This window comes from Siphateles boraxobius, unplaced genomic scaffold, assembly GCF_051911475.1.
Source record: "Siphateles boraxobius isolate OS27281-9 unplaced genomic scaffold, OSU_SipBor_1 100, whole genome shotgun sequence".
In the NCBI taxonomy this organism is placed as follows: domain Eukaryota; kingdom Metazoa; phylum Chordata; class Actinopteri; order Cypriniformes; family Leuciscidae; genus Siphateles; species Siphateles boraxobius.
In genome coordinates this window covers 1,705,682-1,731,248 of record NW_027508701.1, presented here as the reverse complement: position 1 = coordinate 1,731,248, position 25,567 = coordinate 1,705,682, and the positions used below count along the sequence as shown (strand labels likewise).

General features: G+C 42.3%; 1 protein-coding gene across 1 annotated transcript in view; it reads left to right on the top strand.

Moving 5' to 3' along the window:
• Window positions 1–25,567, top strand: part of LOC143747042 (piezo-type mechanosensitive ion channel component 2) — a 148,781-nt gene that overhangs the window by 30,490 nt on the left and 92,724 nt on the right. The window contains 10 exon segments of the mRNA XM_077239493.1: window positions 469–650; window positions 2,884–3,032; window positions 3,156–3,323; window positions 3,783–3,824; window positions 4,143–4,175; window positions 4,963–5,060; window positions 15,462–15,625; window positions 15,747–15,923; window positions 17,494–17,640; window positions 17,923–18,123. Coding sequence (XP_077095608.1) covers window positions 469–650; window positions 2,884–3,032; window positions 3,156–3,323; window positions 3,783–3,824; window positions 4,143–4,175; window positions 4,963–5,060; window positions 15,462–15,625; window positions 15,747–15,923; window positions 17,494–17,640; window positions 17,923–18,123 — 1,361 coding nt within the window.

The following is a 25,567-nucleotide window of genomic DNA, read 5'->3' as shown; positions in this document are numbered from 1 at the left end:
TTTTTTGGGAACACTTTATTTTGATGGTCCCTTTTGAACATTCTGTTAACTATAAGCAACTGCATGTCATTAGAGTATTACTAGACTGTCTGCTTCATATCGGCAAACTCTTTATTGTGATGCTCCTCCAACACACACTCTACTGACGATTAGTCACTTTGCAACTACATGTCAACTTATTCTAACCCTAACCCTGCGGTCTACTAATACTCTACTAATACTCTAGCTAGAGTTAGTAGACATGAAGGTGCAATGTTACTTATAGACAACAGAATGTGTTAAAGGGACCATCAAAATAAAGTGAATCCATTTTTTTAAATAATATTTTTTTTATCAATTACTCAATTTCACATCAATTTACATCAATTGCACTTTTAAATTGATGTTTGTTTGGAAATATAACATCTCACTCACAAAATAATTCATATATTGTGTAAATGTGTGTATATTTCTATATTTCTATTACAGGTGACAACAGTCAGAGCTCTCCAGTGATGACTGTGTTGGGAGGATCAGTAAAAGGCTTTTTGGTGAAGTACTGGATCTTCTGCTGCTGCTTCATGTTCTTCTTCGTCAGTTTCTCAGACAAAGTGGCAGTCTACAAAATCCTCTATATCTGCTTATTCCTTTTCGGTGTGGTTCTGTACGAGGTGAGTTTACAACATGTATCAACCTTTTCAAAACCAGACATTTCTGATCCATTCATTAGCCAACCTGCAGAACCTCTAATAAAAAATGCTTGTTTTTCTCTGATAATTCAAAATAGCTGTCTTTATTTCAGAAACACAATGTAATGCTCACCAATTTCACTATATATATATATATATATATATATATATATATATATATATATATATTTAAAGGGTCAAAGCATTGCTTAAGATTAATCACGTTTATGTATAAAATGTTTATGTTTTTAACTGGTTGAATATTTTGCCCCATAGCTGTGCTGCTTGAGTCTAAACATGAATATTAAAACAGACGTAACATGGGGCAAAATGAGTAAACATTTTAGGTTGCATTTTTTCCCCCGATCAAGTTTAACATAATTTGAAACTGCTACAATGGAAGATGCACACAGCACTAGTTACTTTAACACTTACACAGCCTACCCCGTACATACAGTGATCACGTCTCAGACGGGTGTCAATTTCTTCTTGAAATAACGATGAATGCTATGTTTTTATGAAATGTAGTGCTTAAAATTGTGTATTATGCTTTGGAATGTTTGGAATGAAAAATGCTTAATTACTGGGCACCACTGATGGGAAATTATGTAAAAGTTAGAGATTTTCTGTATTTATAGTTAACTAGCTTTTTCTCTATATTTTGCTGCTCTAGTGGTTTTTCCTTGCTTTTAAAGGTTACTTAAATTATTCATAGCACATGAGTTATTTCTAAGGAGCCATTTACACGACTGCGTTCAACTAAAAAATTCTACGGTTATCAGAGCTGCCAACATTCACGCATTCACCGCGAGACTCACACAACTGACCCTTTCCACACGATCTCACGCCACACATCCACTTTCTCACGCAGAGAAAAATTGCGAAGCGAAGAGGACACTGACACTGACAGACAAGACAGAGCAGTTACTTTTGATATAAAACCAATTCTCTGCTTTCAGATCCTGAGATTCTGTCAATTTCATTACGAAATTCAAACAATAAATACCGTTTTGGTGCTTTTAAATATGACGTGACAGATAGCTAGCGCATAGCGGCACATAAACCGATAATCTACCAATAGCCAGTCATTGCACTACCCCCTCAAAAGTTGGCAGCTCTGCGTTATTGTCTCAGTGTAAACTACAAAAACGTGAATTTGTGAAAACGGTGAAGTCATGTGTTGCATGTGTTTAGTCTATAGGCGCATAGTGTTTCTTCACAAAGTGACATCGCCATCTACTGGCCTGGAACACAGCTTGTTTTAGTCATTTTCACAGATCCATGTGAGAACGTCTTGAGAACGTTATCTTCTGCACGCGAAAAAAGCAAAGAAAGAACGTTTCCGGTTTTAGTACATCATTGACATGTAAACGTACCCTTAATCTGGTTCGAATGTTATTTAGACTGTTCTAAATGAGCAGGAGGTTAGCAGTCATTTGCATGAAACACGGCCAAACCATCTCCATATAAGGGTTTTACACACAACCTTTCCTTTACAGCCTGTTGTCAGTCTCGTCATACGAGCAATGCCAAGTGTGTCATTCTCAAAACCAGTTCAAACACAATAAATACCTTTTATACAGATCCAGATCCCAGACCTCATACACATAAATCACTTTATTCAGAGAAACCTTGCACCTGAAGCTATAAAACAGTTTTTCTTATGAAATACATTCAAAATGAAATTAAATTGTATTATTTATTAATTTAATTAAATATTTTTTTTTAATAAAAATAATATAATACAACGTAATATAGTCATGTTAAGATGATATATAACTTCTTTACAAGATTATAAGTCCACACAGAGAAAGTGCTTTTTGTGTACGTTTAATTTCAGTTGTTCCTAAATGTTCCCGAAGATTAGTATACATTTTAGTACTAAAGTTTTTGGTGAATCATGATTTGTTTGTAAAAACGATCTACGCAGATTTCAAGCAGAGATTAGTGCGTACGCATGCTTCGTGAATGAGACGCGCTGCTCTTCAAGCTCTTCACAGTGTCGTAAAGGTGTCTCCTAGCAGGAGCTGCCCATTCTAGGGGAAACTCACTTTCAAATGTGACTGGAAGTTTACAATTTCTGTAATGGGCGTTGTTTTTTTGTTTCCTAACCCTGACCCTATTTTAATTTCACTTGGAAATATGTCACATTACTTAAATAAAATGGGTTGTGAATTCTGTTTAACTTGAATATTGATGTAACTGTTTTGTCCAGGTGCATTATGAAGTATGGAGAAGTCAGCTGAAGTATTTCTGGGCAGTTGTGGTTGGATACTCTATGCTAGTCTTGATGCTGATCTACGTATACCAGTTTAAAAGTGTCTGTAACCTGTTCCAACAGATTTTAGGCATAACAGAGGAAAGGTAAGGACTGCCATGAAGATAATAATTTCTTAGAATCATTTATGAAATTAACAGGGTCTTGGGGCAAAAGTTTTCTGATAGCATGTACATATGATTATGAAATCCGTGTGTTCACTCTGTCAGGTTACGAGACTTTGGGTTAGAACAGTTCGACACCGTTGAACTATTTGCACGAATCTTACGGCCAGCCTTCTTCCTTCTGGCCTGCATTCTCCAGCTGCATTATTTCAACTGTGAATTCCTCTCTTTAACCGATCTTCAGACAGTCTCAACAAAGAACAGAACACACAGGTGTGTCAAAATACGCAGACACACACACACACACACACACACACACACACACACACACACACACACACACACACACACACACACACACACACACACACACACACACACACACACACACACACACACACACACACTGCATCTTTGTCTTTTGGACTCAATAAAATGATTGTGAGAGAACCCAATACCATCAGAATAAAAACTCCACACACACGCCTGTATACTCCATAGCTTCCATTCAAATTTTCTTTAAAATGTATATATATTTTTTATATATTAATCAGTTTCATCAGCAGTGAACTGAACAAACAGTCTCTTATTGCTAATGCTAACTCACCTGCATTATACACTGACAAATGTATTCTTAATAAATAGTTTTGTATAATTTTCCAATTAAAACAAGATTAATTTACTTGAGAAGCAACATTGCACATCTATTAATATCTTGAAATATGATTTCAGAGAAGAAGACCTGAAGGAAACACTGAAGGGGATTTTTGATATGTGAGTATTTCACCTCTTGCAGCAGCTTTACATAGTTTTCTTTTTTCACTTCATTAGATACATTTTCCATAATTAATTGAATGAAATCAACACAATAAATTGACAGCTGTAATATATTATATGTTTTTCTTAATCATAATTGCATCCTTTCAGCCCAGGTGACTAGTGATTGTGTGCATTTATTTAATACAACCTGCATTTTCTTGATCCTGAAGTTATTCCTCTTCTTCCCCCTTTAAAACACCTTCATCTTTTGTGCGTTATAAGAACTCCTGTAATAAACTGACTTTTTTTTCTTTTCTTTTTTCTTCACTGCAGGATAAGGAAAAACACTGAGAAACTGACGAAATGGTGAGTGAGGTTTAGGTTTGCAGTTTATTAGAGAGCTATTCAAGTCACAGAAACTGATTTAAAGCCATTTGCAGCACATTACGGGTTTAATGTGTAGCCTGGGGTTCAATGCCTTGCTCAAGGGCACAGTGGTTATAATAAAAGGGAAATCTCTAGATGAAGAGCTACCGCATACATCTGATTTGGATTCATCTAACACTTTTTGAATATGTTTATTAGTGGTTGCAGTGCAGAAAGACACAGCTGGCTGTGGAACAAATTGAACATTGCAGCCCTTAAATTACGGCCATTACGAAAAAGACTTTTGATAGATATTAGTGATTTTTTTTAAAGAGAATCACAGCTGGAAGAGACCAAATAAAAGAGAGACAGGTGTACTTTTATTTTTTACTTGAATACATTGTAAAGAATCTGAATATACATTGATTTTCTGTAGGATTGCATTTCAGTATTATTTTTGTCCATGTGCTGAGTGTGACGTGTAAACTGACTACAGATCACAGAAATGCTGTTTGTTAGTATCTCCCCCTTATTGTTGAATAAGATACTTCGTTCTAACTTGTTGCAATGATTTTTTTTTTCAATCCGTCCATTATTTATTGTAGTTTCAAAACATTTTTACCCAGGTGCATTTTTTCATATAACAACAGTAAATGGGCTTAGAATGCGCCAAATGGCGCTGTTCCCCAGTAAAGAAAGCAACTGCATGTAATTCAACTGCATTGTTTCAAAATCTCAAATGATCTCACCGGGGAGGTATACATGATTCTGTCTTTCTATATCAAAGGCTGAAGGAAGGGCAGCTTCGAGGAAAATCTGGTGAACAAATAAATATTTCGTCTTCTTCCTTGGACAAACATCATGAAATAGAATTAGAAGATGATGGTAAGTACAATTCCTACCCGGGCAATTTGGTTTAAAATGCACCACACATGTAATCCATGCAATGGACTTTCCAATGACAGCCATTATTTACTGGAAATAGTTTTTCTCCAACAACACTCAAAAATAATGTGTTCAATTAGTTTATTTCCTGAAATCAATCGAGTAAAACTTTGTAGAGAGGATAACAGTCCATTTAAACAAATTGTGTTTTGCAAAACAAATTACATTAATTTAAGTTCTTGTGTAGTAGAACAAAATTGTGTAAAACCAAAATAGCCTTTATTTAAAAATAAATAAAAAATACTTAACTTTACAGGAGTTTCCAGGAGTCCGCCTCCTAAGACAATGGCAAAATGATCTTCTGTAATGGGCCAACTCCACTGTATTTGTTTTGCTATTCTGTACAGAGCCTGGTCCGCAGTAACAACGGCTACTTGTCCTGGATTTATCCTCTGTACTGCTTGATTAATGACGTTGATTGCATGATGAATCATAGCCACTGATTTGGAGTTATCAGGGCCCGGGTTTTCAAAAGTAATCCAGTGGGATTTCGGAAGACCGGATGCGTCACTAAGCATTGCAACATGTGCCATTGACTTCTGTGCATCAGATGCCATGTCACTTAATGTTAAAACTGCCAAATTAGCAATGATATTTTACACAAATATTCAAACACCTTACAATGGCATTTTTTCTGGATTTTGACCATGCAAACTGACTTATAATGTCTTCAAAATCTATGCCCCTAACCAGCTCAGATTCAATGGCAAGCAGGGAAAGTGCAGAAAGCCATTTCTTTGTCATTGTTGTCCTAAGTTCATTTTTCACTCGTTTTAGAGTAGAAAAATATCTCTCTCCTTCACAGTTAGACACTGGCTTGGTTAAAAATAGTCTCAGTGCAACAAAAACATTAGGAAATGTTGTCTTAAGTTCATTACGATCAACAGTTTGCAGCAACTCTGCAGTGGAGGACTTGTCTTTGCTAAAATGTTGGAACTGAATGAGTTCATCAGACAAAGCTTTGTCTAGGCCTTCTGGATAAGTGGAGGAGAGTTTATCAGCCCTTATGCGCAATTCACTTTCTGTACAGTCCATGTAAAAGAGAACACCAAAAAGATCATACACCTCTTTGTATGCATCAATACGTTTGGATAGGCATGATCTGAGCCTGTCCAAAATGACATGATATGCCTCGACCTTAAATCTATGACTCCCATCAGAAAATGTCACTTCATCTTCATCAGAGGACTCATCCGCAAACCGCTTTCTCTTTCGTGAGCGGCAAACATCATATTGATAAGACTGAGTAACACTGATAGCACGAGCGGATCCTTCCGCCTCATCAAACTGCTCTCGAAGTGTGCCAACATAAAAGTGTAACGACTGCAATAGGTCAACAGCAGTTGAGAAGTCCATGTCGCTTTTTTGAAGAGGAACGCTAGTTGCCTTAAATCTGCTTAGCAACCTGTGCCAAAATGTAGTCATAATCGCTGTTTCCAGTTTATTCAGCTTTCCAACAAGTGCAACAGCATCACATCTAGTGTCTGCTTTCACATTACAATCTTCAGCAATTTTTGCAAGTGCTTCTCTAATTGCATTGTAGTTTTCATCGAGAGCCTTGGTGGAGTCGGCTCTTCAGCTCCATCTTGTGCCATACAGAGATTTAAAAGTCAAACTAATGTGAATTTCACTGTCATGAAATATCCGTTTCCAGCGATGAGTGGATGCGCTGCAAAAGGTATAAAGGGATTGTAAAAGATTGAAAAAGGATGTGACCTCCTCACAGCAATCATCTATGCTGTTGAAACCAACGAGATTCAAAGAATGACCAGCGCAGGGCATGTAGTGAATTAAAGGGTTTTGCATTTCCAGGTGTGCTTGAAGTCTTTTATATTTACCGGACATATTCTTGATCTTCTCGGGCACAGGAACAGAACCCGGCTCAGGAACGGACACCGGCTCAGGAACGGACACCGGCTCAGGAACGGACACCAGAACAGTAACTGCCACAAGGACAGGAACAAACACACTGGCTCCGGCTCAGGAAAAGCAGACACTGGCTCCGGCTCAGGAACAGCAGACACTGGCTCCGGCTCAACGGACACAAAAGGTCTGAAAGGCATCTCCAGGATCTGGGCTAGACGTTCTAAATAGTCGGTCAGTGCCCTCGCGGCCATGAGAATGGGCATCTCCTGATCCGTCTTGAACTGATCAGACGTGGCCTGAACCGTTTCTGGATCGGCAGACGTGACTCGAACAGTCTCTGGATCGGTAGACGTGACTCGAACAGTCTCTGGATCGGCAGACATGACTTGAATAGTCTCTGGATCGGCAGACGTGACTTGAACAGTCTCTGGATCGGCAGACGTGACTTGAGCAGTTTCTGGATCGGCAGACGTGACTCGAACAGTCTCTGGATCGGTAGACGTGACTCGAACAGTCTCTGGATCGGCAGACATGACTTGAATAGTCTCTGGATCGGCAGACGTGACTTGAACAGTCTCTGGATCAGCAGACGTGACTTGAGCAGTCTCTGGATCGGCAGACGTGAATAATCATTGACTTGGCAGACGTGACCTGAACCGTCTCTGACTGGGCAGACGGGACGTGAACAGTCTCTGACTGGGAAGACGGGACGTGAACCATCTCCGAATCAGCCTCCAGAAAAGCGGCGGGCTGCTGGGACACGGCCTCCGGGCCTTTGGAGAGGCTAGAGGTCTTCCTCCTCCTCCGCCGTTTTCACAGGTGAAGTGCGCGCTCTGGGCTGGATGGAAACAGCGCCGGATGAAACTCTGGACTGGATCGCACCAGCCCAGGGTCGAAGAGGGGCCTGAGTGGAAAATGGTGTTGGAATTCCTCCTGACCACCTCCTCCACTGCGACCTCCACGGGTCCCGCAAAACTTGACCAACCGGGTCCTCTCAAACAACTCCCTTCTCTCCCGCTCGGTGGCTGGGGAAGAGATATTAAAAAACATACCGCTGGATCTTGATGATGGAGTCGTTCTGTCATGACACACACACAGGGAAACAGTAGATCCAATAACAGTATGTTTATTGGGAAATCCGTTCACGTAATCCAGTCCAGGCAAGGGTCAAACAGCGTATAAACAATCCAAGAACAAAACAACAAAAACAAGAAACGAGCAGAAACAAACCTCAGAAGTGTGGGGACATAAAATAACGACTCCGTGACAAACACTAAAACAGACAGGGTATATATACACAGAGAACTAACAAGGTGATGGGAAACAGCTGTGTGCAATGAACAGATGAGTGGCAGAACAGAATGCTGGGAAATGTAGTCTATTGTGAATGACAGCGTGAAAACGAGGACCTCTAGTGAACCCCAGGGAAACACAACCAGACACTGTGACAACTCCAAGTCTCGCACCTTTTTTAGTCACACTCAGCAAGGCTTGCACCTGTGTGGCTATGGAGGGGCTCAAATCCAAGGAATTGTTGAACTACTTTGTCCACAGCACTAACAAATCTAAAAATAAATGTCAATTGGTCTACATAAGAAAGATCTGGTGTTGAATCTACAATTACAGAGAAATATTTAGCCTGTTGAATTTCAGCAGTTATGATGTTCTTGGTTCTCTCGCCCATTAATGAGATGAACTTCACAAATTCGAGAGGACAAGTAAGAGGGCTTACCTTTATTCCTTCTGTCCATGCTTTAAATGTTCTTGTAAAAAGGGGTCAAACACGGCAATCAGTTCATGCAAACCAAGATATTTCCCATTGTGTGGTGATCCAAGTGTTTCATCATGCCATCGGAATGAAGCCCCTCCTTTCTCCCAAATCTCGACAACAGCTACTACTCGCCTCAAGACCTCCTTCTAATAGATTTGTTCGGTCTCTATCTGCCGGAAAATCAAAGCATCCACTGTAGACAGGTGTTTCGCTCTGTTCAAAAAAACAAGCATGTGGTGTCGGTGATCAACACTCTTTTCTAGTTCGGATATCTTCTCGATGTTTCCAGTCACAGAAGCCGTTAGTGAATGCATTGCTTTGCGATGACAAAAGTTTGCAAGCATAGCAATAAACTAAACCAGTTGACGGGGAGTAAAGTAGCCATTCCCTAGGCACAATTTCATTGTTTTGGAGACTAGAATGTAATAATTCATTTGTAAGAGAACGTGTTCTTGCCCGATTCCACAATCTCGTACAGATGCTGGATATTTCGCAGCCTGGTTTTGATAAACTGCAGGCCCGCTTTATATAGACTCTTCCCTCACTCTCTCTGTGATAGGCCCCCATAATGCTGTATCAGCAGATATATGTGTCACCGGGTGATTGAGTAAATGAGCGGTAGGTGTGGAGGGAGTAGTGATTGGGGCCCATGCTCCCAAAGTGGAGTATAAAAAAAGGGCCATTTTGAAGAGAGACACGGAGAGACATAGAGAGAAAGACTGAGACACGTCGAGAAAAGAGTGAATACAAAGGGAGAGAGGCACAAAGGCAGCGGAGGGAAGCTGCGAAAGAAATTGGGTTTGTTTATTCCTCACAAAGTCTGGAGAACCCCAAGCCAGCAGCATGAAGGATACCGGCGGAGATTTGAGTGGAGGCTTAATTCACTGGGAGGTATTGTGGATTGCAGTGTCTAGTGTGGAAACAAGCACGTTTGAAGCCTCGAGTGTTTTACTGATTGCACGAGTGCGGGACATTCTAAATTCTTCTTCCACTCGTAGTCTTCAGCTGTTACTGATCCTCTGCTGTTCAGTCTCTGTCGCCAGGAATAAAGAATCACTGAGCCGGTGAGCGAATGAGAAGCTATGAGCTGTCACTGACCCTCTGATGGTAAGAGCTGGAGGAACCACTGAGCCGGTGAGCGAATGAGAAGCTAAGAGCTGTTGCTGATCCTCTGTTGTTCAGTCTCTGTCACCAGGAATGAAGAATCACTGAGCCGGTGAGCAAATGAGAAGCTATGAGCTGTTACTGACCCTCTGATGTTCAGAGCTGGAGGAACCATTGACCCGGTGAGCGAATGAGAAGCTATGAGCTGTTACTGACCCTCTGATGTTCAGAGCTGGAGGAACCATTGAGCCGGTGAGCGAATAAAAATAATAATAATAATAATAATTTTATATAGTAATAATAATATATAATAATTATAATAATATATAATAATAATTATTATTATTTATATAGCACATTTCCAGAGCTCAAGGACGCTTTACAATAGACAAGCAACGATAAAGGCAGAGGACAAAGACAGCAGACAAAACAACAGTAGGTAGATAGTGTAGGTACAGAAAATTAAAAATTAGAAGAAAAAAAAAGAAAAAAGAAAAGAAAAAAATAAACATTCCAGTACAACTTAAGAGTTATGACATTCAGCAAATAAATGAGTTTTGAGCATGGATTTGAATTCAGAGAGAGTGTTAACAGAACAGAGATTTCCATATTTTGGGTGCTACAACACTGAATGATCTGCCCCCCATCGAAACAAGGCGATGCCGAGGGACGACGTAGGGGTGAAGCAGATTACAGAGATAGGGGGGAGCCAAGCCGTCCAGAGATTTAAAAGTGAGAAGGAGAATTTTGAATTTAATACGGTGAGCCACAGGAAGCCAGTGAAGATCATGCAAAATTGGAGTGATATGTGCAGAACGCTTGGTGTGGGTGAGTATTCTGGCAGCAGAGTTTTGAATGTATTGCAATTTGGAAATGGAGCTAGCAGGAAGGCCAAAAAAAAGTGCATTGCAGTAATCGATACGTGATGTGATAAATGCATGGATGACAGTTTCAGCGTCTGAGATACTGTTGAAGGGACGGAGCTGAGCAATGCGGCGTAGATGAAAGAATGCTGATTTAGTGATAGAATTAATGTGAGAATGGAAAGATAGAGAGGAGTCAAAGATTACACCAAGACTTTTAACAGTACTAGATGGTTTGATGTGAGAGCCAGCGAACTCACAGGGGAAGTTAGTAGGAATTTTGTTAGTGAGTGACGGAGGTCCGGTAAAAATAATCTCAGTTATATCCATGTTAAGTTTTAAAAAATTTGAATGAAGCCAATCTTTTATTTCATGCACACAAGCAGAGATTTTGTCAGTTGTGATAGATAGATAGAGTCGATGTACAGGTAGTATATAATTGAATGTCGTCAGCGTAAAAATGATAATTAAAACCATGACGGCGGAGGATCTGACCAAGAGGTATTATATAAATTATGAATAGTAATGGCCCTAAAACGGATCCCTGTGGGACACCTTGCTTCAGGGGGACAGTAGATGAACAAAAATCTTGAACTGAAATGTAGAACTGTCTATCAGAGAGATAGGAAGAAAACCAAGAAAGAGCAGCACCAGAAATACCCACATCCAAAAGGCGAGAAATGAGTAGTTGAGGGGAGACAGTATCGAAGGCAGAGCTGAGATCCAGCAGCAGGAGCATAGACAGAGAACCAGAGTCACCAGAGAGAAGCAGATCATTGAGTACCTTAACTAGTGCAGTTTCAGTACTATGTAGAAAACTAGATTGAAGAGGATCAAAAATATTATCTTCAACTAGAAAAGACTGAAGCTAGGAGGCAACAGTACTTTCTAGTAATTTAGCTATGAAGCGTAGATTTGAAATAGGACGATAGTTGGATAATACTGAGAGATCAAGGTTTTTTTTTTTTTGAGAACAGGGGTAACAGCAGCAGTTTTAAGTGGCAGAGGGAATGAAGCAGAGGTAAGAGATGCATTGATGAAGTGAGAAATAGGTGCAGAGATAACTGAATGGCAGAGTTTCAGAAGAGGAGTAGGAGCAGGGTCAAGACGACAAGGTGAAGGGTTGGATTTCAAGATTAACTCAGAGACAGAAAAAGGAGTAGTCAGAGAAAAGTGAGACAGGCACTGTCCAGATTGGTTCGGCAGATAACTAGTATTTGCAGCATCATTAGAGAGGCACTGGTTTACAGCATCTGTCTTTTCTAGCAGGTGAGTCATGAATGAACTACAGAGTTCATCAGAAGCTAGAGTAACAGGAGTTGGAGGTTTGGTGAGTTTGTTTATTGTGTTAAATAATGCTTTTGGTCTGATACTTGATTTATTAATTGTGGCAGATACAAAACTAGAACGAGCCAATTCAGGGCAGATTTGTAATGTTTAAGATGTTCAATAAAAGCTAAATAGTGAACAGTCAGGCCAGTTTTTCTGTAGTGACGCTCAAGCCGTCTAGTAGTGGTCTTTAAGATACGGAGTTCAGGAGTGTACCAAGGAGAAGAATGTGTGGAAGGGTCACTTCTGGTCTTAACAGGAGCGTGCTTATCTGAGATATCCGAGATTATGGAGTGATAGTTAGATAATATCAGGGAGGGAGAAGAGATATCAAAGACATCAGATAGATTAGAAGAAGCAATGGAGGTACACAATAATTCAGTATCAACAGCTTTGAGATTGCGGTAGGATATAACAGTTGTTGAACATTTGTTACGCATAGGCAAGCTGAAACTAAAATCAAGAAATTTATGATCAGAAATGCCAGTGTCAGTAGAAGAGATGGTAGAGATATTGGCTCTTGATGTACAGATCAAATCAAGGGTATGACCACGCGTATGAGTTGGAAAATTTACATGCTGAGTAAGATTAAAACATTCGAAGATAGAAAGTAACTGATTGGTGTTATAGCAGGCAACTTCAACATGAATATTAAAGTCACCAAGCAGTAGAATGGGAAATGACAATGAGCAGGCGAGGGTCAACAGTTACCTGAGTTCAGAGAAGAAGTTGGACAGGACCTTAGGAGGTCGATAGAGCAGGATAATTATGAGAGAGTCAGCCTTCAAAACCATGTATTCAAATGTATTGGTTTCGTGAAAGTCAAGTTGCTTGATACAGAGGTTATCACGGTGGATGATAGCGAGACCACCCCATTTACCATGGAGTCGAGGTCTAGACAGATACTTATATCCATCTGGCCTAAGTAGATTTAACTGTAGAAAATCTTCAGGAACTTGCCAAGTTTCAGTGAGAAGAAAAATGTCAAGCTTATTGTCAGTGATCATTTCATTGAGATAAGGGGCTTTGTCCGAAATTGATCGACAGTTCAAAAGTGCAAAGTGATGATGCAAAAGATTCAAATTAAATGTATGTTGCTGAGCACTATCAGTGAGATAGATCAGAGGGTGCTGAATGGTGGGACCGGCAGGCAATTGTCTAGGAATGGACAATTTTCTATTGTTGGTCAAGATGCATGGTGGAGCATCAGGCTTGGAACAAAAAGTACTCATGAGTGTGCGCCGCAACGGTGTATGTATCTTTAACGACGGAGAAGCCCTTGTCTCTGACAGTAATCATACGTCCTCGGATCAAGACGCGGGCGGCAGTTCAAGGCCCTGAGTTGTGATGATAGATATTCAATATCCATCACGGATGCAAGACAAGAAAGGAGGCAGAGGAAAAAAGAAAAAAATGTTTTTGCCCAAGGCATGTTGAAACTGATAAAAGTGAGAGCCAATCACAAGCAAAAACCACGTTAGCCAAACCCTGAATGTCACTTCACCAAAAACAGCAGACTAAATAGGAGGCAACGCACCCAGATAGTAAGCAGTAAACAAACAGCGCAACCGACAGAGAGAGCGGTAACTCACCCATCTGAGGAGCCGAGCGTGGTAGAGACGTAACAAGGTAGAGAGCTCGCAGCAGCCCGATGGCAAACTTATCAACAGTTCAGTTCAGAGTTCAACAGTGGAAAAATTGAGTAATCCAACCAGGCGCGAATCAGCTGCACAGACACGCACAGCGTTCTCAATGTTTTACAGAAGCAGAGGTAGCCAGTGACAACAGTCCAGGTCAGAGATTGATAGTGAAAAACGGAGTAATCCACAGAGAGTTCCTGATGAAAAATAAATAAACACCGGAACAGGACCAAAACATACAAACAATCCAGGTGCGAAGCGGCAGCACAGACGCGCACAGCGTACTCGACCCGGAAACAGGAAGACCAGTAGCGAGTGCTACTGAGAATGAGAAACGATGAGCTGTTACTGATCCTCTGAAGTTCAGAGCTGGAGGAACCATTGAGCCGATGAGCGAATGAGAAGCTATGAGCTGTTACTGATCCTCTGATGTTCAGTCTCTGTCGACAGGAATGGAGTAACCATTGAGCTGTCTCTGTCGCCAGGAAAGAACCACGGAGCCAACTTTTTAAGACTTTTTATAATCCAAGAAAGAGACATTGTTATTTATTTTAACTTCTTGTCTGCCTCATGTGTTTCCACGGTCTGCTCCTCGGGGCGGTGTTTCAGTTTAGGGGTGGGTGGCCAGCTGGCGCTCACCCCGACCTGTGACATATGTACCGATGCTTTCATCATCCTCCTCCGCCTGGGTGGAGCTCGAGTCTAGCCGTTGGTCGACAGTCTCCTCTGGTTGCTGAGGCTCATCAGGTGCACGGTTGCTTCTTTGATCAGTGGTGTCTTCACTGGTGCTGTTCAGCAGAGCTAACATTAGTGTTATCGTTAGTCCCGCTAGCTTTCTGCTCATACTCGGTGTTGGCGCCAGCGCGACTAAAGAAACTATATATTTGTGGAATTTTTTGTAAAGTAGCTAAATGAATTCTTTTTTTCTCTTGTTTTAACTTTTGTTTGGCACTGCCACTTAGTTGCTGCCGCTTGTCCATTATATCATTGTTTTTGGAGCTTTTACGTGCTTACGTAAAGTTATAGAATTGGAATTTTGTATCGATTGTTTGTTGGTCAAGCATTTGATTTAATAATAATAATAATAATAATAATAATAATAATAAACAAAAAAAATTCACCAATGATAAAAAAAAAAAAAAACGCTGGTTAGTTGGTGCCCCCTGGAGTCTTGATGCCCCTGGGCACTCTCCCAGTTGCCCATATGGTTAATCCGCCCTTGCCGTCTGTTCAGTCAGTCTTTGTCCGATCTCCGTTGTAAATAGTGTGTGTTGCTGCCTGTTCTGCTGTCCAGTATTTTTGATTATCATCATCATCATCATCATCATCATCATCATCATCGTCATCATCAAACGTTTGTGTTGAAAAGATACCTTCATCTTGTTCTGTCTTCCTGCAACCACCCGTGGCACATATCACTTGGACTATCCGTAATAATAGCGCTCTATTTACAAGGCATGCTCTATAAAGAGTCCGACATTTTTGCAACTTTAAAAAATAAATACGACCTCACGTTGTGTCAATCACATTTGCACACTGCGTCCAAAACTTTTGTCCGTCATAAAAAAATTTAGATCGATTTTGATTTTCTGCATTTTCGCATCCGTAGGAAGCACTTTGGGAGGTGTTTTGCAATTTAGAGCCATGGACTACGAATACGAAAAAACGAATACGAAAATGTCGGACTCAGTGTGCAAGGACCTTAAGACAGAAAAAAATTACGTAATGCAATATATTGAAATAAGCAGAATGTGTGCATGTTTTGTAGGGGACGCAGTGAACCAGTTGTTGGTGGTGGTGGACAGGGTGCATGAGTTGATCCTGCGTGCTGTTCTGTTGTTATGGAGAGGTCAGGAGGTGTGCTGGAGAATACTGGAGCTCCACAGCTTCAAACTAGTCTCGACAGGCATCATCTGGGTTTGCGTGCAGGAGGTAAGACATAAACCAGGGTACACCCTACACAAACCTTACATTAGATTAGTTGGACATGCAGTCAAGCTCAACTAGCACCTATACACTGTTACTTACACCCTACATGCTTTTTGTATTTCAGGTATCGCTGATGAACTTTTTGTTTTTGGTGTTTTGGACTTTTGCTCTGCCATATCCGAGACTGCGGCCTTTGGCCTTCAATGTGTCTTCTGTTTGGGCCTGTGTGATGGTTGTGTGTAAAATGATGTACCAGCTAAAAAGTATCAAACCATCTGAATATTCTTCAAACTGCACAGCTGTAAGTATTATTTATGTGACTGCTGACTTGGAAACATTATTTTACTGTTATATTACTAATGCACCAGCAATTCTTACACACACACACACACACACACACACACACACACACACACACACACACACACACACACACACACACACACACACACACACACACACACACACACACACACACACACACACAGTGTGGCAGCTCACCATAGTCTAATCTGTTTTCGCCATAGTCTAACCATAGTTTCATGATGAACCAAAGCACGGAAAAAAATGCAATGTTTAATTTCGGCTTTAAACACATACATATGCACATTGTTACCACAAAAACTTGTGCAAGCCAGTGAGGTTTGTTTGACGCACACACAAGCTTCCGTGTTTAAGTGTATGTATCTATGTTGATTGTTGTGATTATATAATTTAAATTTTTGGGGGGGAACTATCACTTTAACTCCTTGCAACTGAAGAAATGTTACTACTGTAGTGTAAAGTATATATTAAAAAAAAATAGTTATGAAATATTCACTGTGCTCTGGCTCTGACTGTGTGTTTATGCACCGAACCACAGTTCGGAGTATCAGGCCTTCTTGGAGGTCCTGGGTGGGTCCTGGGTGGGGCGTGGGTGGGTCCTGGGTGGGTCCTGGGTGGGGCGTGGGTGGGGCCTGGGTGGGGCCCATAGATCTGCAGGGCGACTTCAACGAGTGCGTTGCTTCCCCAAGTAGAGGAGTTCAAGTACCTCAGGGTCTTGTTCACGAGTGAGGCTAGATCAGAGCATGAGATTGATAAGTTCGGTGGCAGCAGTAATGCGGTCATGTACCAGACTGTCGTGGTGAAGAAAGAGCTAGGCCTGAAGGCAAAGCTTTCAATTTACCAATCGATATATGATCCAAACCTCATCAATAATCACAAGCTCTAGGTAGTGACCGAAAGAATGAGATTGTGGGTCCAAAATTAGTTTTCTCTGCAGGGTTTCTCTGACCCTGAGAGGCAGTGCGAAGCTCAGACATCCTGAAGAGCCACAGCTCCTCCGCATGGAAAGGAGCCAGTTGTGGTGGTTCGGGAACTGCTTAGGATCTCTGTCGAGGTGTTCTGGGCATGTCCAACTGGGACGAGACCCCAGGGCAGACCCAGAACATAATGGAGGGATTGCTTTGGGATCCTCCAGGATGGATGAAGTGGCCAGGGAAAAGGACAAATGGGCATGCTTACTTAGACTGCTGCCACCGTGACCCAGTCCAGGATAAGCGGTGGATAATATGAATTAAATATTAGTTTTTATTTAACAATGCAGTATTACAATAGAAATGTGTTTCCGTCTCAGAAATGTATGATAATGAAATAATAATAATATAAAATCCATTTAGGAGAGAATGCCCAGTATTCATCCCTAAATACTGGTATTCATTACTGGCTTTTTGCTTGGCATTATTTGGGATAGACAGATCACTTTTCATGCAGTAACTATTACAGTAACCAAAAGATAAAAAGTTAAACAATATAGGATCTATATATTTTGTGTTCTTTTAAATGTCCAAATTTTTATTTCGAAGTTCTTTAATATTCCAACCTTCCCAAAGGGCCTGTCATCATCTAATGAGAGTTGGCCAGCTGGTAACAGAGCAGAGCTGTTGAGGAGTTCAGTTCTGTACGTGGCTCCAGTAGATCCGGCCATGTGGGTCGGCGGACTGAGGAAGTGTGGGGATCGCATCCTGCCCTGTCTCTGGGTATTCCACTATGCATTTTTTATAATAATATTAATGAATTACGTTCTTTTTTTGGAATACATTTTTCAAAAAACCCAAATGAAAAAGCATTACCATTTTTAATGATTCATATTGCTGATCTAAGGGTATTATATCCTAGCATATCCTGTTTCACCCAGAAATGTCACACTACAGAATATAAATCTGTTATCAATGGCACTTCATGTTGACTTTAACTAAATTGTCTATATATGCAGACTGAAGAATAATATTTTTTTTTTTTTTTTTTGGTGATTCCAATAGAATCACCTGTTAATTTTAGGCCTCCTTGTGTTTGATGTGACTGTCCATCGCCACCAGCTGCATCACCGTCTTCAAAATGGCCTTAAAGCAACATACAACCGCACCATATTCCAGGGTGTGACACATCATAATCTGGACCACGGCATTCTGGCCTCCCTCAGATATTTTGCCAACTATTTCTTCTACAAGTTTGGTTTGGAGGTACCTAGAGTTAGTATACAATACTTTAATAGCATATATTAGATGACTAGTTTTGTTTGAGTACAACATAACCTTTTGTATCTTTTGATGTCTCTCATCTCATGCATCCCCTAATGATTTCGTTTTTTTAGGTTAATTTGCAGTAAACTACAGACTCTTCTTTGCTGTTTCATGTTTTACGAACAGCACTGCAAATGAAACAATTATAAATCAGAGTAACCAACTAAAAATAGTGACACTAACTTCCTTACATATTCACTAGCTTATAGTTGCTTAGACAAAATTATCTGCATTTCAAGCAAAAAGCTATTTTTCTTTCAACTAGCATAGTGTGATTTGTGACATCATTTGAGTGTTTTAAGTTGGTTGTAGTGTATGTTTTTTTTATGTCACTATAAGAAGCCCAACAACAAGGGTTGTTGCTTACCTTTCTTTCACTTCTAGAAAATAACTCCTAAATCATTACATTTGATTTGATTGAAATTTATTTTGATTTACCAAATTTACCAAATCTCAAATTTAGGCTGAAATTAAATTTAGATTATGATAGTTGACTAAAATAACAATTTGTTACTTGAAATAAAATGAACATTAACTGAAGTAAAATATACAAATCCTTGAACTTAAAGAAAGTGCCAGATTAAACTAAACTTACTAAACTAACTTTTTATGCGTTTTGGCCATTCATTTAAGCAACATCGCCATTCTGGGGTCCTGAAAACGTCCCGGGTTACGTATGTAACCCTAGTTCCCCGAAGGGACGGACGCTGCGTGTAATCGCAGTGGGAACGCCCTCCAGCGTAACGCGTCTGAAGCATGAATGAAATCAGTCAATGGAGAGATGGAGCGTCACAGCGAGTGACGTCATCGACCAGGAAGCTATAAATATCCCCTGAGCACACAATACGCCAGCTTAAAGTTACTGAAGCAAGCGACCCAACGGGATGCCGGGAGTATGGCAGGACACGCAGCGTCCGTCCCTTCGGGGAACTAGGGTTACATATGTAACCCGGGACGTTCCCCTTCAGGGACTACTGCTGCGTGTAATCGCAGTGGGAACGCAATACCCACATCCCCATACGACCAAATCCCCGTCGTGTGTCATTAGGAGACACAAACCGACGAGAGAACCTGAGCCCCGGGAGTGGAGCTAAGATCAAAGGAATAAAATCTAACGAAAGTGTGCGGTGAGGACCAGCCTGCCGCATCACAAACATCCTGAAGAGAAGCTCCTGAAAGAAGAGCTCTAGAGGCAGCCATACTCCTGGTGGAATGAACCCTTATAGCCAAAGGTGAAGGCTGATGGGCCGAACCGTAAGCAAGCGAGATGGCCTCGACCACCCACTTGCTCATCCTTTGCTTAGTTGCCGGACACCCTTTCTTAGGTGACCCAAAACAGACAAAAAGTTTCCGATCTCCTCCACAGGGCAGCTCTGTGGACATAAGCATCTAAAGCCCTAACGGGGCACAGCAAATTAAGTTTCTTCTGGTCTGACGTCAGAAAAGGTGGAGGACAGAAAGCCTGCAGAACTATAGGTCTAACAATAGTAGTTGGCACCTTAGGAACATAACCTGGTCTCGGACAGAGAAAGGCCTTAACCATACCAGGAGCAAATTCCAGGAACGAGGGAGCCACCGAAAGTGCTTGAATATCTCCAATTCTTTTTAGAGATGAGATAGCGAGAAGAAGGATAGTCTTTAGTGTAAGAAACTTTCCCGATACTTCCTCGATGGGCTCGAAAGGAGCTAGGGAGAGACCTTCTAAGACGATGGCCAGATCCCAAGCTGGTACCCTCGTGCGAACTGCAGGCCTCAGCCTCAAGGCGCCACGAAGGAAGCGAGATATAAGTGGGTGTCTCCCGAGAGAACCTCCGCTCGAAGGGGCGTGGTAAGCAGCTAAGGCCGCCACGTACACCTTCAGTGTGGAGTGGGATAACTCTGTGGAGAGACGGTCCTGCAGGAAAACCAGCACTGTACCAACCGGGCAGTTAACTGGGTCCTGCTGGCGCTCTCCACACCAAGAGGTGAAAAGTTTCCACCTCGCGGCATATAACTTCCTCGTGGTGGGAGCTCTGGATTGGAGGATGGTCTCAACGACCTTAGTCGAGAGACCAGAATCTATGAGCTGGGCCCCCTCAGAGGCCAAGCCCACAGCCTCCATAGTTCTGGGCGGGGTGAAGGATCGACCCAATCGGCTGAGAGAGTAGATCTCTCCTGATCGGTATCTCCAGGGGAGAGCCGTCGAGGAGAGACACTAGGTCCGCAGACCATACTCGGGCCGGCCAGAACGGGGCTATTAACAGAAGACTGAGCCCGTCCCGGCGAACCCTCTCCAGAACTCCCGGGAGCAGAGCGATCGGGGGAAAAGCGTACAAACGTGACCTCGGCCACAGATGTACCATCGCGTCCAACCCCAGTGGGGCTGGCAGGCTGAGAGAGAACCACAGTGGACAGTGTGATGTCTCTCAGGAAGCAAATAGGTCTACCTCGGCACGACCGAAATACTCCCATAGGAGCTCCACCACCTCGGGGTGAAGACTCCATTCCCCGGGCCTCGGCCCCTTCCTCGACAGGATGTCTGCCCCCTGATTTAAATACCCCGGGAGATAAATAGCTCTCAGAGAAAGAATTTTCCCCTGGGACCATAGAAGGATCTGACGTGCCAGTTTGTAAAGTGGGCGAGAACGCAGACCCCCCTGATGGTTGATATAAGAGACCACCGATGTGTTGTCTGACCGGACAAGAACATGGTGGCCCCTTAGGTCTGGGAGGAAATGTTTCAGTGCCTGAAACACTGCCAACATATCTAGACAATTTATGTGCCATAGACGGTGATGGTCCTCCCACAGACCCTGAGCTGGGCGACCACTCATGATCGCCCCCCACCCCGTGAGAGAGGCATCTGTCGTTAGCATAATGCGACGACAAGGAGCTCCCAACACAGGGCCTTGGGACAGAAACCGAGGATCTTTCCACATAACCAGGGCGCAATGACACCGTCGCGAACTCATGATCATGCGAAGCGGATTTCCCCTCGGGGAGAATCCCCTGGTTCTGAGCCACCACTGTAACGGTCTCATGTGCAGGAGGCCAAAAGGTATCACATTGGACGCAGCTGCCATGAGACCTAACAGTCTCTGGAACTGTTTTTCAGTGGATGACTGGTCTAGCTTGACCTGATCTACTGCGGCGAGAATCGAAGCAACACGAGCAGGTGACAACTGTGCCTGCATCGTCGTCGAATCCCACACTGCACCGAGAAAAGTGGTTCTCTGTAATGGAGAAAGAACACTCTTCTAGGCGTTGCGCCTCAACCCCAACCTCTTGATGTGAGCAAGAACGACATCTCGATGCCGAACCGCCTGTTGTTCTGATTGAGCTAGAATTAACCAATCGTCTATATAGTACAGAATACGGATGCCCTGCAGCCTCAGCGGGGCTATAGCCGCATCCATACACTTCGTGAACGTGCGGGGTGACAGTGCTAGGCCGAACGGAAGAACCCGATATTGGTAAGCTTCGCCCCCGAAAGCGAACCTCAGAAACTTCCTGTGTTGAGGGAGGATAGATACGTGGAAGTAAGCGTCCTTTAGATCTATCGTGACGAACCAGTCCTCGGATCTGATTTGACACGATCTGCTTGTATTTAAGAGACGCAGATCTAGAAAGGGACGCAGCCCTCCATCTTTTTTCGGAAGGATGAAGTACCGGCTGTAGTATCCTAACTCCCTGCTGGCGGGAGGAACCCGCTCTATAGCTCCTTTCGCTAGGAACTCTACTAAGGGGACCAGCCTCTCGACGCTGGCCTCTGGATGAACATCCTGAGTGACAGACACAGCGCCCTGTAACGTACGGGCAGGGAACAGCTGATCTGGGCACTCCACAACCCTCCTCGGAGGGGGCAAGCGTCCCTCGGGAAATCGCTCGCCGAGTCTCTCTACGCCCTGTATAGGCAGGGTTAGTAGAGCAGACCCCTGAGGGCATCGGGAAAGACAGGGCACCGTGTTTTTGTGCAGTGAACTCAAGTCTTCCACGATGGGGACCACCCTCAGAATTTTTTCGACGCGGCCTTCTTTGCGATAATGACTGTCCTCAGATCAGCCCTACCCCGAGAAGGTCGCGCCGGAGAGCGCCCCGCATCGTCCCTCCAGTTTCTCTGCGGGGGGGCACGAGACGCGACACTCATTTCACATTTCTGCTGCGCTCTTTTCGAAGTACTCGGCGGCTGGGACTGCCCTCGCTCAGCAGCCCCAGCGACACGCACTTTAAGGGGCATACATTTCTGAAAAGCAGCCGCCTGTTTCTTCTCTTCCTGGAACCTCTCCGTGACAGAGTGAAGAGCGTCACCGAAGAGGCCCGGAGGCGAAACTGGAGCATTTAAAAGGAGAGTCTTATCTTTCTCCTTCATAGAGGTCTGACTCAACCGCAAGTGTCTCTCTGTGGCCACCATGGCTGCCATAGACCGGCCGATAGATTTAGCGGTCTCCTTGGTGGCCCGGAGAGTGAGATCAGCAGTCTGCCTGAGCTCATTAATCATATCCACAGAAATTTCACCCCCCTCACAAGCATCTTTAACCTGTTAACCTTCAAGGCCACTTTTGAAAAATCCCCAGAAATGGCATACCCAAACTTAAACAGATACAGTTCATGAACCCTTTGCACTAAAAGCACAAGTATGATCTCATTTGAAAGCTGACACCTAGTAGTTTATTGTAAATGTAGAAATAATTATTGTCATAATGAAAAAAAAATGTTTAAATAGCTTCAAAGTTTTGCAAAGTTATTAGAAATTTACTTTTATGAAACATCTTCATAAAAATAAAATTGAAGTTGGCCCTGGAGGAATCTAGAAATGCACTGCAGCTAAAGCCATATGTGTGACCATTTTATATTTAAAATCTGAAAATGATAAGTCTAAAACTCTGTATTTAGTTAAATGTTTTTCAAGATCATGTCAAATTACTTTATTTTGATTAGACTCTAAAATGCAAACGGATGTTTAGTCATCTTCTGAGTCATCTAATCAGTCTATTGTCTCTATTATTTTGTGGTGCAAACGAGCCCCATTCAGAGTCAGTCTCTCCCTGCACACATTTACACCTCTCCAGACTGGTTATGGCTCTAAATATGCATTTCTTTTGTCTGCATTATAGCTACTAACGACTGGCTATTCACAGGCTATTCATAGGGTTTCAAACCCAAATTTCTTTTATCAAAGTTCTCACTAAATATTTGAAACTGGTATCAAATGCACTGAAACATTTCAGTAAGCATTCCTATTTAGAAAAAAATCATAAAACAATAACTGCTGGTGGCAGGTGCACCTGGGCTAGCTAGCATGTTAGCTTAGCACACCATCAATACACGACCATTTATGAGATTGAAACCATGTTTGTGCTCCAAACTTACTTTATAACGCAAGTCGAGTGTTTTAAATAATCTTCTGTGATCTAATTTGGCTTCAGATAAAAAAAAATCCGACAGAAAATTTATTATTTATAGTGTTCTGCACGATGATGAAATCTATATCGATTAGCATTGCATTATAAATATAATCTATTATTATGAAATACCTGGCATGGCTTGAAGAACACAGGTAACTCAAATATCATTGCAATCATGTTTATTGTCTTCAAAACATCTTTATCTGCATGTTACAGCGATCTCTGTCAGCTACTTTCTGTATCAGTGACGTCCTGGAATGTCACATGACTATGGGTCTTCTTCGTGATCCATATATGGACTGTTATTGTGCATATAGCGCCCTCAGGCTATTGGTATGAATTGAAAACACAGCACATCTCAGTAAGAAGCGATCATAATGATTACATCGACGCATTTGGGTATAAATTCAACAAATATTATTCCTGTCTATAGAAATATGATGTGAATCTATGAGAATATATCAATATTTCTCCAAGTCTGCACATTTTTGAGCTAAAGCCCTGAGGGACGATGTTTTGCGAATCGCTGTCATGACGACAGCTTGGAGTGTTTTTTATGAATGGACCAGCTGACGCTCATAATTCATATTAAAGGTATCGACTCATTTTTTCATTTCATAACTCCTGACACAAATTAAGACATAACTGTCACTATAAGTTTCTCAGCATACAATAGTGGTCAAATACTGAATCTTGAGTATTATATCTTTTTAATGATGTATAGTTTGTCAAGGTATAACATTAAATCTGATAGTAAATTTGAACTAAATAAAAAAAAAAAACGCTTCAGTGCGCCGACGCTCTGGAAACGGTTAACAGGTTAAGCAGGTCAGCCTGATAAGCCTGCATAATGGCCATAGTGGTTATACATGCAGCCGCCTGACCCGCTGCCGAGTAAGCCTTCCCCACTAACACAGAAGTATTTTTTAGTGGCTTAGAGGGCAGAGCCGGTGCTTTAAGTGAAGATGACGAAGCAGGAGAGAGATAGCTAGCGAGCGTCTCCTCTGCCTTCGGCATGGTCACGTACCCTGAAGCTTTTGCACCAAAAATGTTTCCATAAGCATTAGACTGGTTAGTATAAATTCTATTTGAAACAGGTCTAACCCAGGTCTTTGAAACCTCAGAGTGAAGATCTGGGAAGAATGGTAAGCACCGGCGAGAAGGCTGAGGACGTGCAGACAGAAGTCTATCATCTAATTTGCTTTTATTTCTAGACTCCTGCCTATCAGTTGGCCACTCGATGCTGAGCTTTGATGAACAGCCCGAGATAACACATGTATCAGCCCCTCTTCAACAGTATGCTGGAGTGACGAGTCAGTTTCTTCTGATGCAAATCTTTCGACATCAAGCTCCTCAGAACTGGATAATCTAAGTTCGACATCATGTGCCTCGACCCGGGCAGAAGTAACCGCCGCAGCGCGTGCTTCCAGAGCTGGGTGAGAGGCACTAGATCTCGCTGGAGATACCTGAGATAGGGCGGAGCCCGTCTCAACGTCGCCAGTGAGATCCATCTGAGAGCCCCAAGACAAGCGCCGTCGCTCTGCCTCAACAGAAGCGGGACCCGAGCCTCGGGGAGCTCGCAGCAAACCACTCTCCTCGAAGATCGATCGCCGCAAGCGCAGAGTTCTCAAGGGAAAACGCTCGCAATGCTCACAATCGACCCCCTCGAGAGCCGACTGGGCATGCTGCAATCCCAAACAAGCAACACACAGCTGATGTGTATCCCCACCCGTGATGTATCGTGTACAGGGGGAAACACACTTTCTATATTGCTCGCTCGTCACTTTGACACTCATATTGGTTTATATATATGTATATATATATATATATATATATATATATATATATATATATATATATAGTGAGAAACTCCTGTCTAAACAGACAAACACAATCGCTAGATTTCAGACACACACAGACCTCCTTAAGTAACAAAAAGCTGGCGTATTGTGTGCTCAGGGGATATTTATAGATTCCTGGTCGATGACGTCACTCGCTTT